Source organism: Podarcis pityusensis, assembly GCF_964106645.2.
Source record: "Podarcis pityusensis genome assembly, chromosome: 12".
Classification (NCBI taxonomy): Eukaryota; Metazoa; Chordata; class Lepidosauria; order Squamata; family Lacertidae; genus Podarcis; species Podarcis pityusensis.
This window is the reverse complement of record NC_138037.1, coordinates 35,054,806-35,071,984: the sequence shown is the minus strand read 5'-3', so window position 1 is coordinate 35,071,984 and position 17,179 is coordinate 35,054,806. Positions and strand designations below refer to the sequence as shown.

The following is a 17,179-nucleotide window of genomic DNA, read 5'->3' as shown; positions in this document are numbered from 1 at the left end:
TGGGAGCTGCAGCTATAATTCTCTGCAGTGGGGTGTGTATTGTTTAGGTTTAACTCTTCTCTCTGTTTATCAGCCAGGTGTGCTGAAAAAAGGAAATTTGTGCCTCTTCTGTTGATCAAATAAACAGTAAAGTTTGGAAACAAACAGAGACATTAGCACGTAGACTGATGGAGGAATGGGGTGCTGAAGATATGCATGCTAGCAAGAGTAAATGGGCTGTAAAGCATTCTGGCACTTTTTATTATATGCATATTTAATCACAGGGAGAGCGAAGGAGGTCTAGCAATGTTCTGTGTTGCTCTTTTTTGTTGTTGTGCTGTTTGAATTTCATAGAAGGCAGAGTCCTGAGACTTCGGTAGCAACCTTTGAAACAATAATATATTGTTTTACTTTGCATACATATAGGCAGAGGGAGTTGTAATATTTCACAAATGTGGGACCCAGCCAGTCAATTATTTCAATATGCAGCTCACACACTTACCATTACCTGCAAGTTTCCCCCTGTAGAGAGAGGTACAAATTTAATTATAATTATACCTTATGCTGTATGACCCACTTACTCTTCTACCCACGTACAATAAGACTGATCTGAACAATGCATCTGATGTTCTAGATCTGGCCCTTCTTATTAATATAGTTATATTAAAATGCAACGGTAATATTTCAGAGGGTTGGACCTCTTGGTCTCTTCTGTAAAACAAAACTGGTTTTGTTGGGTTCCTGCTCCTACCAGCCACAGCCATCATGGCCAGTGGTCAAACGTAATGGGATCTGTAGTCCAGCCATACCTTCTCTATCCTTTCCCTACCCCCAGGATGTTCAATTTCCCTACCCCCCGGGGAATCAATTTCCTGAGCCAAGTGATGGGTTGGTATGTTCTAATGGGAATGGGAAAACCCTGATATTGTATGTGTGTGCTTTAAAGTATTTTATTGTTATGTATAGTTTAAATATTTGTAATCTTTGGAGAGCTTTCAGTCTGAAATTTGTGTATTATTAAATGTTATAATAAAGAAGTAGATCGCGTTCTGTGCAGAGGCGTAGCGTGGGTTGTCAGCACCCGGGGCAAGGCAAGTAATTTGCGCCCCCTAGAGTGAGTGAGCCAGGTAGGGGCAGAGAGCTGCGAGTGCGAGCGCCCCCCCCCAATGTTGCGCCCGGTGCGGCCGGCCCCCCCTGCACCCCCACGCTACGCCACTGGTTCTGTGAGCTAAGCTGAGAGCTGACAGGAGAACTATCTGGGGGAGGGGAACAGGGTAGGTTGTTGTGTTAAAAACAGCAAAAGAAAAGATTACAAAACAGCAAAAGTACTTCATAGACAAAGTACCAGCACCAATATTTTGAACGTTCCTATGAATTTGCTGCCCTAACGCTTTCAAAACGTACACCTAATGCACCAGCAGCCTAACAGATTCTTTGTCATGCTTTGAATGTTTGTTAGATAATGATGGTGATTGTATTATATTTTTTCTTGCAGATTATAACCAGGAGAATTTCAAATCCCTATCTGGAAAATCCTCCAGGCAAGGTAATTTTTTAAAAACCTCATTTAACAACTCTTTCATGCCTTCATTCTTTTGAGATACGTATTTCATTAATGCTGCCTTGAAGCTAGGTACATTTGTTCATCTTCGAGTTTGTAACAGCTAATGTGGGTTACAGCTTTCTAATGTAAATAGATTTTAATATCGCTGATAAGGAATCCCTTATCCAAATACGAAAAGCTTGGTGAAATCATGCTTGTACTTGTCAGATGCGTTCTGTAACTTTTATGTAGTGCTAATGCTATAACCTTGTATGCTTGCATAATTTATTGTTTGTCCAATTTGTCTTTTCTTTTAGATTTATGGAGAGGGTGCCTCATGCGCTGGGAGAGCTCTCAGAAATGTTTTCATTCTACAAGCTTCTGATCTGATGAAAGACAGAATGTCTCTGATGGGACTTTGCAGGTAGCCATGTTTGCCTTAGTTTAACAAAACAGTTTTCTCCTTACTATTTTTCACTCCCTTGCATTTGCAGCACTGGACTGGCTACCATACGTTATCTGCACTGGCAGGTATCTTCCTGGGCCAAGGAGAAGCAAACTGTCCCTCCTTATCCCAGAATGTTCTTTGTATACCAGGATCCTATTACTAATGACAATGCACTTGGATGTGATCAAAGCTGACGGTTTAGATTATTAATTTTATTCCCATTTTGTGTTGTGTTGCTTTTGTGTGCTATTCCTGAAAATATTTTGTTAGTAACCTGTGTTCTGGTTTAACAAACTTTGTTTGATCTAATATAATGTATGCATGTGTTGCCAAATAATAAGTGCATCTCTTCTCTGGTAACTGGGGAGGGAATCTACAAAGGATGGAGATTGTTTTCATGACCCTGTCATAAGAATCTGCCCTCAGGGAGGCAGTGTAGCGGTGCTTCTGACTTGAGCGATGTTTCTTACCTTTTGATTGAAATGCAATCAGTAAAAAAATAATCTTTTATTTCTAGCATTTGGTGTATGTTCTTTGTAGAGAAACTTCCAGACTATTTGAGAAGAAATTGATTAGCTAACCAACATATAGCAAAACTTTGTTTTCTTGTTTTTATAACAAATAACTGAAAGGATCTTTAAAAAAAAGCAATTCTTTTTATAATTTGCCACCTTTAAAAAATGCATGCAGATTTATTATTCTGCCAAACTGAAAAATGGTGACGCTGTCTGCCAATTCTTTCCTGAAAGAATAAGGTTTGTTCACATTTTAAATGTAGGAGTTGGTTTGTTGACTGTGCAAAGATCTCATACATGTGCCTGATGTTGAAATGTGTTGCCTCTCTGTTGCCCACATAATATCCCATGTTAATGGTACAGCCAGACTTCAAGGTTGGGAGAAGATGAAATAATTCTCAAGTGACTTCTAGGGAAGTTAAATTATCTGTGTAGGGAAGCTAGTAGAAGTTTAGCCTGAGGGGGATGACTAGTTGCAACTAGTTGCATCTTGAGATAATAAGGAAGAATCTTCTGGAGGAAGAGAAATTGTTTGCAGGATGAAATGCAAGTTGTTGAACAATGTGGTTCATTTTGTGCTTCAGGATTGGGGAACTTGTAGCCCTCCAGATGCTGTTGGGCTCCAATTGCCATCAGCCACAAACATGATGGTCAGTTGTCAGGAATGATGGAAGGCGTAGTGTAAAATTATCTGGAAGGCATGAGGTCCCCCATTCTTATGGTACTTGGAATACCAGCATCAGATTTAATGGGATGTGCTGGAAAAGTTGCCCCTTCCTTCATAAGTGGCCTGTGCAGCACAAAGTGCCATTTCATCAGCTATGGATGGCAACTAAGATGTGACCCATCCTGGACAGATTGGGCAATTCCAGACAGTTGCTGCTTTTTGGTGACATACAGTCGTACCTTAAATTCCAAATGCCTTGTGAGTTGAATGTTTTGGCTCCTGAACGCCACAAACCTGGAAGTGAGTGTTCTGGTTTGTGAGTGTTCTTTGGAACCCGAAAGTCTGCAGCTTCCGCGACTTCCAATTGGCTGCAGGAACCTATACATTTGGTTACAGCAAACATAAGAGTAAAAACAAGTGGACAACATGAAATCTCCCAAAAATATATGCTCAATAACACACGAACAAATAAAGCAATCGGGGAATTATCATCGAAGTAATCAACTAGCCAAGCATAAAGGAAAGCATAAAGAAAAGGGAGGAAATCAAATCGCTCAATCTTACAAATATCACTACATAAATCCATAATTTTTTTTGCTTGTTTAGGAGAAGTTGCATTGGATCTGAACTCGTAGACTGGCTTTTAAAGCGCTGTCCTTTCATAAAGAGCAGATCTACAGCAGCTGGTATCTGGCAGCTCCTACTGAATATGAGAATTGTGTTATCAGGTCAGTTTTATGAAAGCAAGTCTAACCTGTTTTACGAAGGTATTCAATTTCCCTTCCTGTCCTCATCTTTCCCTGGGCATTAGATTTATTATGTTTACAAAGGGGGAGAGAAAAAGACAGATATCTGTTGTTCTGTTGGGCTCCCTCTGTGCTGCTTTGGTATATATTTCACATGCGATCTTTCATATCCTGAATAATTATGATGAGATATTTACTAGATATTTTTGTCCAGGGACATACTTGCCAACTTTCAGAATGTACATTCTTTTCTCTCCCCTACTCCCTCCCTCCTTTTACCTTGATACTTTCCTTATCCTGTTGCTAAATACTGTGCAGCTGAGTAAACAATACAGTAGTTCACCATATGATTATGGTGGAGCCTTTTTAGTATATTGAAAGGAACCTTTGACTGAAGAATTGCAAATTCTGTCCCTGTTTCCCCTGTATTACGTTTTAGATAGCAAGCTCTGCATAACAAGGAGTTTACATCTTGTACTCCATAAAGTGTATGCACACCGATGACCCTATATTTTATAAATAAATGAATTCTTGAAGGATGGCTTTGAATAAGGAGTACTCTTTACCTTTGCAGCTTTTCTTCTGTCGCTGTTTTCAGGCTCACAATCATTTATCCACGTTCAGGTCACTGCCAAGTCTTCTGCCTCCTTAACAAGAGATGGCTCCCTTTCTCCATTTATTGCTGAACCACCTAGTCACCTCTCATCTCTGTTGTGGTTCTTTACATGTTGGGGCTCCATTAAGCCTTGTCTCATGTCTTTGGGAATTTCAAAATTCCCTGTGTAATGTAATTTTTCTCTTCCATGGCTGGGATTGGGTCTTCTCTATTCTTTCAAGCTTCATGTCACTTCTGCACCAGTTTTTATTTACCCTTGTCTTACTTTGAAGGGATTCTGTGTCATTGCCACTGACTATAACTTGATTTGTACATGGCCTTTGCAGCATGGTAGCTGCTTAAAAAAGCAATTCGTGAAGATTATTCCAACTTCAAGCTGTCTGTGTAAAGCACCTCCTCACACACTTCCAGCCATGCTAAAGCAATCCCTGTTTTGGGTAATTGCTTTTGTTAGCATGCTTGATATTGCAGGAGAAGCTGCTTCACATGACTTCATGTTGGGTTTTTTATGTTGCTTAAAATGTTGAAATGGTATCTGTATATAGCCCAGTGTATAGCTCAGTTCACAGTGTGTTTTCCACATGATCTGTATTCAAAACGTATCTTATATGATTGGTCTGTACGTGTGAACTAGCCCTTCGTTGTCAACTGAAGCTAAATTACTCACATTAAATTACTCACAATTTTCCAATACTTGCTTAGCAGTTACTTCAAGTTTTTGGTTTTGTGGCAAGCTGATAGAAAACACTAAGAGTAATAGAATTATCCCCCCTTTTTTTACACAGTGGATAAACAGATTTATTTTCAAGACAAGTACGTTTTCTACCAGTTCTCAGCTGATGAGTGTACATATCTTTTCTGTGAATATGAAAGAGATGATGGATGGAAAAATGGTGTGAAACTCTTATTGCAGCTAGTGCCTGTTATTCCTCCAAGGATTAATACCTGTAATCTGTAAGTATATTCTCCATGCAATTCTTACTGAAAGTTCGGCAGATGACTGGGTTATATCTGTTAAATAATCTACCAGTCTTCCTTTCTACTTTATGCATATTATCACAGAGGCTGTTGCCTGTGAAAACTCCTACCATAATCTTCCTACTTACATTGTATAAACTGTGTGGCTACTTGGTTTGTGTTACCTAAATCAGCCTATAGCTGGCCCTGTATTATTTATAGGAAGCACTCTTATGGGAAAGAAGTCTTGCGGCAGGCTAGCCATATTTTACTGAATAATTTTAAGTAAGTTTGAGTTACTATAGTAACTTGTATCTCAGTGGTTCCCAAACTGTGGTACATGGAGCTCAGTGGTTCACAAGCTTCATTCAGGTGGTCCACGAAGAAGAAGTCCACATTAAATATTCATATCTGTTTTTAATTGTATTTTTATTGCTTTTTATTTTTCATATTGTATATTTATTGTATTACAATTTGAATTCTATCTATTAAGAAATTAAAGAAGCAATAAAAATACAATTAAAGATAATATAGCATTGCAATTGCTACAGCAGGCAGCAAAATCATTTAGTGGTCCACCAAGACCTTCAGCAATTTTCAAGCAATCCGGGGGGGGGGGGGTTTGAGTTTGGGAACCACTGTAATAGAGGGTCTAAGGTCAGGTAGAAAGGAAGTGGACAGGCAAGGGTGCTGTCTCTGCATAAGGGAGGCATAGGGCTGATGGGTCTCCTTGCTGTAAGTGTTCCTGTGCACTTATGAGATAAGGGACGCGGGTGGCGCTGTGGGTTAAACCACAGCTGCTCAGAAGGTCGGCGGTTCGAATCCCCGCGACGGGGTGAGCTCCCGTTGCTCAGTCCCTGCTCCTGCTAACCTAGCAGTTCGAAAGCATGTCAAAGTGCAAGTAGATAAATAGGTATTGCTCTGGTGGGAAGGTAAACGGTGTTTCCGTGCACTGCTCTGGTTTGCCAGAAGCGGCTCAGAAGGTCGGCGGTTCGAATCCCCGCGACGGGGTGAGCTCCCGTTGCTCAGTCCCTGCTCCTGCTAACCTAGCAGTTCGAAAGCACGTCCACGACTGCACCTAATGGTCAGGGGTCCCTTTACCTTTACCTTACACTTATGAGATACATAAGCCAGAGGCCTCCTCCATTGTAGACCTGAAAGTCAAGAGGCATCAAAGAAAAGATGTTAATTTCATGAACTGATTTGAATCAACTAGCCAAATTCACAACAATAAGAGAGGGTGCCAAGGGCAAGCTGGGGTTAGCCTGGGACCCAGTTACTCCAGTTAGGTTTTCTCTGTAGTTCATGAGAAGCTGCCATGATGAAGACAAGTCCTGCTTCAGCTCAGACCTCCTTGCGCCCCTCATTTGATTACAGATAACAGGGTGGTGTCTTGCCATCCTTTCACTGACCTTAAAATGCAAGAGTTTAATTCCTTTGGGTATCATTCCTGAAGCAGGGCTGCAGTTCAGCCTCTGTATATGCCACTGGAAATTATTGTACTAGATTATTGTACTGTGGCATTTCTTCTTAACTTGGGCAAGTTTGAATAAAATAAAAGCACTTCGAGGAAGACAAATTGATGGGACACTTCAGTTATAGCATGACATGTCTTGGTCAGAATATTTTAGTCCACACACCTCACTTCCCTTTTTTTTTAAGCACATCCTTTAACTTAAGGTCTAATTCAGCTTTTCCAAGGTGGTGTTCCCAATATGTTAAAGGCTCCTATCAACCTCAACCAACATTCCTAATGGATGATGGATGTTGTAGTTCACATTATCTGGAGGGCACCAGGCAAATCAGAGCAGTCATTTACAAACCTTTCCTTTTTAAAAAAATAATAATAAATATTTTTGTTTTAACAGGAGCAATAGAAAAATAGAAGACACAACTGAGACCAATGCTGAAATTCTTGCCCGTCTCACTTCTGCGGTGAGTCTTTCGACAAGCTTTTCTTTACTGTATTGAAAAGTGATATGTTTGTGACCGACTGTGGTCTCAAGAAACTGTAATGCTCACATCATGGATCTAATCTCTTGCGCATAATTTTAATGGCAATAGATTAAAACTGTAATATATTTGTATTTTGGCCTTCAACGCTGAAAGATTCTCAGGGTGGCTGTCAGGGAACTGCCATCGGCCCGGGCGAGAGGGAAAAGGCCGGGTGGATTACAGAGAGCCCCCAAAGATCGTGGGAAGCAGCACGTCCTCAGCGGAGGAAGGTAGCCATGCCTCTAGTGGAGAGGAGAGGCAGGGGGCGGAGGAGGCAAGGCAGTGCCAGGACACCTTGCCGGAGCAAGGCGGGGAGGAGGGAGGTCCTCCGTTACCCAAGCCTTCCTTGGGCAGAAAACTTCCGCGCAGAGAGGGGAGGCGAAGATTGGGCGTCAAGAAACTACTCTGCTGGGGAAGGTTTAAGGACTCATTTTCTGTCAGTGAATGAGCAAGACACGGAATACAGGCACTCTGCATTCTAAAGGTTTTATCACTAATAAGAAAGCCTTAGAACACGCTTTGGAGGCATATTGCCTGATTGCTCTCGAGCAACCAACAAACCGATACCTCTAACAGTGGCTAAAAATTAAAACAGTTACTTTTTTAAAATAAATCATCGGTATTAAAATACAGGTCAGTAGAGCATTAAAACAAAGCCAGTTTTAAAATATAACACCTTATAACCCCAAAGTGTAGGTGTGGGAAGGAGGGGAATGTAGACATATTGGAATTTGGCACTGTTTTTTGTTGATTCTTCCACACAAGAGGCACTAACAAATTGACCACAAGGCTCCCACTTGAGGGTCTCCTAGCTGATTCTGACAATGGGTGTGGCAGTGCCATTGTAGGCAACTCCCATTTTGCACATGTTCGATTCATGTGTGACCACGCATGCGCGTGCCAGGTTCAGCACCAGAAGAGGATGGAACAGGGACAAGCAGGCTTATGCACGCTCTGCCAATGTGCGCGATGACCCAGAATATAACCACCACATAAATAGGGGGTTGCCTATATTTAAAGCAAGGCAAAATAGTCGAACTATTTGAGTAAATAGTTTTATTGGAATTGTTGGGAGTCTAAACCCCATACAAAATTTCCACAAAGTGAACAAAGGTCTGCTTTTATCAGTGTTGAAATGCGTGCAGAAGGATTGTTTGCCAATTCAGAGTGTAACAATAATCGACACATAAAATACTAATGTGAATTTTAGCCACATGAACTGAAGCCAAGGCTAGTGAAGAACTAATTATGCCTGCGTGTGTAATACTGCTTTTCCTGTCACTTGGCAGAATGCTTTTTAGAACCAATGAGGTATGTTTTCTTGTATCTCCCCCTGCTCAATTCCCACAAGGTTTCAGTATCTGTAACTGAGCTTTAAGAAGGTATATTTTCTCAGAATTAATAGTACAAGCTCCTTTTTCGTCTGGCTAGAACCTGTTGGTAAAAGGAAACACATACTTGTTTGAAACAATGGAAGGGCGAGGGACTTCTTTAGCGATAATAGCTGTGTGGAATGGTGCCAAGTTGGTCAGGTTGCAGGAAACAACAGCAAAGCATTTGCTTTTGTGTCAGAAACATAATATATTAATTATTATAAATTACATTTACTGCTTTGTCTTTCCACCTGATGAGAAATCCCTCCTAATGTGACATAGTATGTAATAAAGTGTAATACATGTGAAACATAAAAGAATGAATACAGTGGTACCTCAGGTTAAGTACTTAATTTGTTCTGGAGGTCCTTACTTAACCTGAAACTGTTCTTAACCTGAAGCACCACTTTAGCTAATGGGGCCTCCTGCTGCCGCCGCGCGATTTCTGTTCTCATCCTGAAGCAAAGTTCTTAACCTGAAGCACTATTTCTGGGTTAGCGGAGTCTGTAACCTGAAGCGTATGTAACCTGAGGTACCACTGGATTTGATATGTGGGCTGCATTTGAAAATGGTACAGAAACTTGAGGGTCAAGGAGATGGGTTGCTGTTGTCTATAGAAATGTCACCGCTCTCTCTCCATTTCTCTGTCCAGTTGAGTGGGGGTCTAGTGTGTATGTTTCTGGTGTAGGGCAGTTGGGATAAATTAGGGATTCTACTGGTTTACCACTTGCCTCGCTGCCCAGCAGTCTCCCTGCCTGAGTTGACACAATTTTTCAATTGACTTGCCTAAGATCCAGGACAAAGCACTGCCTTTCAGAAATCCCCCACCCCCTCAGATGTCAATTCCGCCTTTGAAATTCCCTTTGAAATGTATCTGTGTGGGGGCTTGTTGTCTATTTGTATGGTTGCAAGTTGTTTTGGGTTTCCCTGGGCAAGATAAAGCGACTGACAGATTTAATAAATAAAATAGAAGCATCGAAAAATAGAAAAACCCAAGAACAGGAAGGAACATTTAACTCTATTGTATGTTATTTGGCTTTCTTGGAAGATTTGGTACACACATGCACAACCCTTGAGAGGCAAAGCAGCAAAAGATTTGAGCAAGTGTCTTAACATCAGGATGCAAATATTAACCCATCCTTACTAGTCTAAGATATCCACACGCACACACCCCATCTCTAATATTATTTAGGAGCCTCAAAATGAACTAATTTTTAAAGCTGGCAAAATATGTGGAAAGCATAATGAGAAAGAATTAGTCTTGCACTCTGTTAGAACAAAAACTAATTTTCCCCCAAAGTTCGCAGGATATTGAATATACAAGGGCATTCTCCACTTCAGGTTTTAAATCTGCAGAAAGCCTTTAATTTGTGTTTTTTTAATGTACCGTATTTTTCGTTCTATAGGACGCACCGGCCCATAGGACGCACCTCGTTTTTTGGGGGGGGGGGAATGAATAAAAAAAATTATTCCCCCCCCCCCAGCTGCCGCCCCAAGCCTCGCGTGCTTCGGGCTGCAGGCTACCGCCCCAAGCCTCGCGCGCTCGGCGGGACATCCTGCCGGGCGCGCAAGGCTTGCAGACACTCGCCCGAAGCACGGGGAGCCCTCCGGAGGGCTCCCCATGCTTCGGGCGACAGGCTGCCGCCCCAAGCCTTGCGCGCTCGGCGGGACCTCCTGCCGGGCGCGCAAGGCTTGCAGACACTCGCCCGAAGCACGGGGAGCCCTCCGGAGGGCTCCCCGTGCTTCGGGCGACAGGCTGCAGCCCCAAGCCTCGCGCGCTCGGCGGGACCTCCTGCCGGGCGCGCAAGGCTTGCAGACACTCGCCCGAAGCACGGGGAGCCCTCCGGAGGGCTCCCCGTGCTTCGGGCGACAGGCTGCCGCCCCAAGCCTCGCGCGCTCGGCGGGACCTCCTGCCGGGCGCGCAAGGCTTGCAGACACTCGCCCGAAGCACGGGGAGCCCTCCGGAGGGCTCCCCGTGCTTCGGGCGACAGGCTGCCGCCCCAAGCCTCGCGCGCTCGGCGGGACCTCCTGCCGGGCGCGCAAGGCTTGCAGACACTCGCCCGAAGCACGGGGAGCCCTCCGGAGGGCTCCCCGTGCTTCGGGCGACAGGCTGCTGCCCCAAGCCTCGCTCGCTCGGCGGGACCTCCTGCCGGGCGCGCAAGGCTTGCGGACACTCACCGGGGCTGCAGGCTGCTGCCAGCAAGCCTTGTGAGCCCGCGGGAACTCCCACCGGGCTTGCAAGGCTTGCGGATAGCTTCCTGAAGCCTGGAGAGCGAGAGGGGTCGGTGCGCACCGATGCCTCTCGCTCTCCAGGCTTCAGCGAAAGCCTGCATTCGCTCCATAGGACGCACACACATTTCCCCTTCATTTTTGGAGGGGAAAAAGTGCGTCCTATGGAGCGAAAAATACGGTAAATCTTTCCTGGCCTAAAATGATTTTTTTTTTACTGTTCCTTTTCAAAGAGAGAGCCGAGGGTTCCATAAAGTAATAATTAAATTTGGGTGATTACAACCTTTATGAAAGCTGCTTCGGTTTTACTAGTCAACACAGTGTCAATCTCTTGACATTTAATGTTCAGTAAGTTTTGGGCTTCATATGCAGGAAAGGTCCTGAACATACTAATTGCATAAATTGATTGAATGATTCCTTGTGAATCTGACAGTAGTCTCAGATGGTATCTCCACGATGACTGAACTACAGTATTCATCTTTTCCATGGCCATGTCATCTCTAATCTTGTAACCATGATATCTGACCTTTTCCCTCATGATGATCCATCTGGGTTTCAACTGTGTAGACTTTAAATTATTAAAAGGATTATTAAGGGGATATAAAAAATTATTAATATGAATATGAACTCTTGCTGATATATGGAAGTGCTGGTTGCTTGGAGCAATCTCAAGCTAATGCCAATGTGCAAATTCCATTTCCAATATTGAAAGTTAAAGAAAAAGGAATTCTTGGGGATGCCTCAGAATTCTTTTTCTGAGGCCTTGTGCTGTTCTCGTTTTACTTGCTAATTTTTCCACATATGTCAAATGACTTTATGGCAGTTTGGGGGAACTTTGGTCCTCCAGATGGTGCTGAACTAAAACTCCCATAATCCTTATTCTTTGGTCACACATGCTGGGCATGATGGGAGTTGTTGTTCAGCAACATCTGGAGGATCAAGAGTTCCTCACCTTTGCTTTATGGTACCAGTATTAATAATTAACATTTATTTATATAGCACCATTAATGTATGTGGCTCTGTGCACAATTAAAACAATAAATTCTGCACCAAAGGGTATACAATCTGAAACAACAAATATGAACAGTACAATAAAAATCAGTAGTCTAATATGCACAATACACAGCCTGTTACACCCAGTGAATAAAACTAGGTAGCCAGACCAAAGCAACTCAGGGGAAAACAATGTTTTAAATAGAGATTTGAGCATATGAAGTGAGGAGGCAGCCCACAAATGTTCTGGAAGATGATTCCAAGCATATGGAGTAGCAAGAGAAAAAGGATGGAGACACAATAAACGCTTGGATAAATAAGAAGCACAGAATTAGAAGAACAAAGAGAGTGACTAGATGTACATTGGGACACTAAGGCTGAGAGATAGGAAAGAGGCTAACCATGAAGAGCTTTAAAAGTAAAGACAAGAGGTCTATAAAATATTTGAGTTAACTGGCAGCCAATGAAGTGGCTGTAGAAGAAGAGAAACATAATCTGATTGCACCAAGAAAATAATCTTCCCTGCAGCAGTCAATGGTTGCTCCCCTGAGGTCTTTCCAAAGTTCAGCTATTGTTAACCTCACAGTCATTAAAAGGTGGCCAATAGAAATCTTGCTCGTGGTATCCCAGTTGTTATTCCAAAAGAGATTAAGGAGTGTCAGTTGCAGTGATGTGTTATCTTTTGAACTTCATCAAAAGAGCAACCCAAAAGGATTGAGTCTGTGGACAGGACCACCACATATGGCATTATGTACCCTTATCCCACCCCCATAATAAGGGATAAGCTGACAGTCATGTTCCAAAGGCAGTGATGCATACTAGGTAAATTAAAAAACAACAACACTTTTTTGGGTGAAATGAAGTATGTACACAAAAACCTTACTTGATAGGCAATTATTTCTACGCGCTTATGTGGCTCCCGAAATTAGTATTTCTTTTTTGAAATATGAGATCCAATCTCTTGCTTTCCCAGTATTTCCTACATTGACCATAATGGTCACAGCAATAGCTGTTTGCCAGGAAAGAAGACAGCTTGGATATTAATCTTTGCATCATAACAAAGCACAATGCATGTGAATAGATTCATTGGCTGTATGCTGCTGCTGCTGATAATAATTTCAGTGCATTCAGTGATGTTTGTGGTGTTGTAGAAGGAACCTTTTACCTTTATTGTAGAAAAGGAACATCTCATGACATAAATATTGGGTGGTAACCAATGAAGTGCTTCCTCTAGCACAAGGATTTTTGATTGTGCAACAGAACTTCTTCTCCATCTCACCATGTGTGCCCTTTGTGCCTTCCCTTCCCCCTCCCAAATCTACCTCAGTGGTTTGTGAGAACCCCCAGAACAGATTTAGGGAGCCTGTAGGAAGAGGATAAGTTTTGGTGTTTAGCCAGAAGTGCTAACAGAAGCACTTCGTTGGAAACCATCCATTGTGTTCTATAAACACCCAGTGCTGATCCATTAAGCTGCATGGGAGAGGGGATGATGGCACTGATGAAACGAACAATTGCAAATTGTTTTCCTCTTGTGTAGCTATCTTTGCTTATGCCAGTTGTGTTAATGTGGTTGCTAATTGCTGCACTGAATCAAATATATTTTTTATGAGCATACTGCCACTTAGGAAATAGCACTATCCTATCCGAGTTCATTCAGAAGCATGTACTGTACCACAATTTTCAGTGGCTCTTTCTTTTGGACAACTGTGCAGAGGATTGTAGCCTAACTCTAAGAGATCCAGATTGCTAGAGTAGATGGTTTGCTCAGTGTATGTAACAACTTCCTGCTTATGGGCACGACTGTAACACTTTGTCTTTTTGGTGTGTTAGGTGCAGAGAGAATTGGCGGCTGTTCTTGCTATTAAGGCAAGAAAATCAGGTGAGTGTATTCAGGTTTGGATTTTGCATTTTCAGACCATATTAAAAGAAAGAAATATAGTATAAAGCTTATTTAATGTGACAAGAACTGCTTGACATTTTCTTCTGTTTTCCTTCTTTCCTACTCTTCAGTAAATGTTCACCTGATGAGCTATTATAATAATTGATCTACTAGTCTAAGCTGTTTGTAACAGCTTCTCCTACAAGTCAAGTGTTCTTTTTGCTTATCTTTTTATATTTTGTATATTAATGCTTATATATCCATTGCCTTCAGTTGAAACGTATACATTCAGATTTTGAAGATTTTTTTTTTTGTCACCACCCATGCATAAGAGTTATGTTTTGCAATAGTACCATATGACTTTTTCCTTTTTTTAAAAAAAATCTTTCTTCCTAAATATAACACATGAGTTAAATCACAAGGCTTGCCAAGGTTGCATGAACCTGTTGTTTTTAAAGCTGAGCCCATCATAGTTTGGTTTAGGCATGAACATGATGTGTGGAAATATACAAAAGGGATATACCTTAATATATTTCCTGCCCCCCCCACTCCTTTAACTTCCATTAATATTACTTGTATGTATTGCTTGCTGATACTCAACAAAGGCAAATGGGATACATGGAAAAGCATAACTGCCTGATTTGTGGCTACTCTCAGTTTGTTCCATGTTTCAGGCATTTGTCAACACCAGTCATTTAATGTTGTGTCAGGTACAAAATGAGAGTTTGCAAAATGTGGATGTTGTGGACAGTTAGCGAACAGCACCAATAAACTGCTTGGGCTTTGGGTTGGTAGAGGAACTAGAATAGTGTCATTGGCTGCCCCAATATCTGTGGAAGGGTGCATGAGATTCTTAGGGGTCTTGGCACTCAACCAGGGTCTGTGTTCCTTTGGGGACAATGAGGCATGGTGGAGTCTACAGTGTCTTTGAAATATGACTTATGACAGCCTGCCAATATGGCTCTGGCCTTCACTTCAACTCATCCAGTTCTCCTTTTCCCACAACCCCTAAATTTTAAAAGGAGACATTTTTTCCTATATATGGCATCACGCCCCCATCACCTGCAAAGCCTCCTGCCTGGTTGATGATTTCCATTGATAGCTTAATCATTTGCTCCCAACACCTTTTGTCATTCTTAGTGACTTCTATCCCAGGTGAGGCCCTGGCCTGGAAAAAAGACTTAGCCTGTATTTTTCACTGCCCTGGCATCTTTCTGTCAATACTACAGATTGACATTCACTAACTGTAGCAGTGCCCTTGCACCCCCAAACTCTGTTACTCCAGATCTAGAACAGTATTATTGCTAGTGGAAGTTCACCCTGTTGTGGGGATTCAAACCCCCAATGTTCTGATCGGCAGGTCCAAGAGGCTCAGTGGTTTAGACCACAGTGCCACCGCCAGCATTTAAAAACTCAGTATAGAGAAGCCTAGGCGCAATGTTGTAACAATGTCTACTTATTTAGCTTCCCTTGTAATGGTATCTTAGGATATTTCTGACAGAAAGATCTGTAATGTCATTTTTGCTGAAGATGCCAAAATGATATTGGAATATATGAAGAATTCCAAATCCCAAATTTGGTAGAATAAATTTAAATTCAACCACAGAGGGGCTGCTTACCTAACTTTATTCCTGTTTGTTCAGATTTCAAACTATGCCCACAAAATATGTGACTGGTAAATTCTTTAATATACTAACATAACAAGTGACGGTCATTGTGTTTGTGGAGCAGGCCAGGTTGAATACATTGTCCACTGTATTCGTTATTGCCCTTTATACAATTCACCTAGGAATAGATCCCCCTATTCATTCCAATATTCTTTAGAAGGTCAATCAGATGATTTCAAAATTAGATGGTAGCTTTCCATGTGCTAGCAGCAAGAAAGTTACAAAGCCAGAAAAACATTTACTGCCAAGGAGATTTTTAAAATCTAAATTATTTTGGGAACTTTATAATTGTAAGTGTTCATAATTTGCAGCTCTGAAAATGGATATGCTTTAACTTGTCTTGGTTTTTTTGTGTGATTTTATATAGTAATGGTCACTGGGTACAAACAATTAAGAAAATGACGAGCAAATATCATTGATGATAGTTTCACATGTCATGTTATCATGCGACATGTTATCACTGACAATCACTTATATTTACATGTGGAACAATTAGGTTAACTGATGACATGGAGAGAAAAAAACCTATTTCAGGAAATGGATTTAAAATAATAATAATTGGTACTCATTGTAGATTATAAGTCAGTGTACATAGCATTTTAATACTTGTTATTTAATGCAAGCATGCCTAGTTTCTGGTGCTTAAATTTGTGGCTTATCTCTCTTGCGGTCAATTTAGCTAGAGTAGAGAAAATGAACACTAATTAACTCCGTGTGTAATGCAATGTCAAACAGGCCACATTCTAAATTTTTAATTTTAATTGCAGATAGCTTTTTTAATGATAAGACTTTCTTCCTTGCTTAACATCCTGCTATAAGCTATCATCTGCTGCTTATTTCTAAACACTACCAAATACTCCCTTATATTTGCAGAGATGGGCTGGTAGAATCCTGTTTCCTATTTGGTATCATAGAAACAGATCCTTCGGGACTGATTCTCTATCTGGAAACTAAACTAGCATAATGAGTAGCCTTCTCTGCAAATTCAATATTAGCTTTACACCTCAGGTTAAAAAAAAGTTAATGACCATTTGCACACCAGAGATATGAATTTTCCTTGCATTTCATAATGCTTCCAATTTTAAACAATACAGCATTACGCTGGAGTAATGTATAGTTAGATTGATTTAAATTACATGCTATAATCATGAGGACACTCAAGAACACTTCAGCGAGAGGGGGGAAATCTAGCATCAATGACACTTAAATTTGATACAGGCAGTTCTTGCCACAATGATCCCAATGGATAGTAGAGATACAGAAATGACAACCAGGATGTAAAAAATTGATATGCTTGCTTGGTGGGAGGAGGAGAAAGAGCTGCATATGTAGCAAGAGCTTTTGTTTTGTGTGCGTTTTTGCATTTGCTGCAGTGGATTCCACTATCAGAAACAATTTGCCTTTCAAACTAAAAACCTCTTATCCCACTTCTGGCGAACCAGAGCAGCAGGAGCAGGGACCGAGCAACGGGAGCTCACCCCATTGCGGGGATTCGAACCGCCGACCTTCTGATCGGCAAGCCCTAGGCTCTGCTGTGGGTTAAACCACTAATATTACCAAAAATGTATTACT

The 17,179-nt window shown here is 41.6% G+C and overlaps 1 protein-coding gene across 5 annotated transcripts in view; it reads left to right on the top strand.

The window, feature by feature from the left end:
- Positions 1 to 17,179, top strand: part of RAPGEF5 (Rap guanine nucleotide exchange factor 5) — a 129,006-nt gene that overhangs the window by 14,658 nt on the left and 97,169 nt on the right. For all 5 annotated transcript variants that reach the window (XM_080974663.1, XM_080974664.1, XM_080974662.1 and 2 more), the window contains exons 2-7: positions 1,475 to 1,525; positions 1,840 to 1,946; positions 3,759 to 3,880; positions 5,300 to 5,468; positions 7,340 to 7,406; positions 13,892 to 13,940. In XM_080974663.1, coding sequence (XP_080830789.1) covers positions 1,475 to 1,525; positions 1,840 to 1,946; positions 3,759 to 3,880; positions 5,300 to 5,468; positions 7,340 to 7,406; positions 13,892 to 13,940 — 565 coding nt within the window. The remainder of the gene's footprint in view (positions 1 to 1,474; positions 1,526 to 1,839; positions 1,947 to 3,758; positions 3,881 to 5,299; positions 5,469 to 7,339; positions 7,407 to 13,891; positions 13,941 to 17,179) is intronic.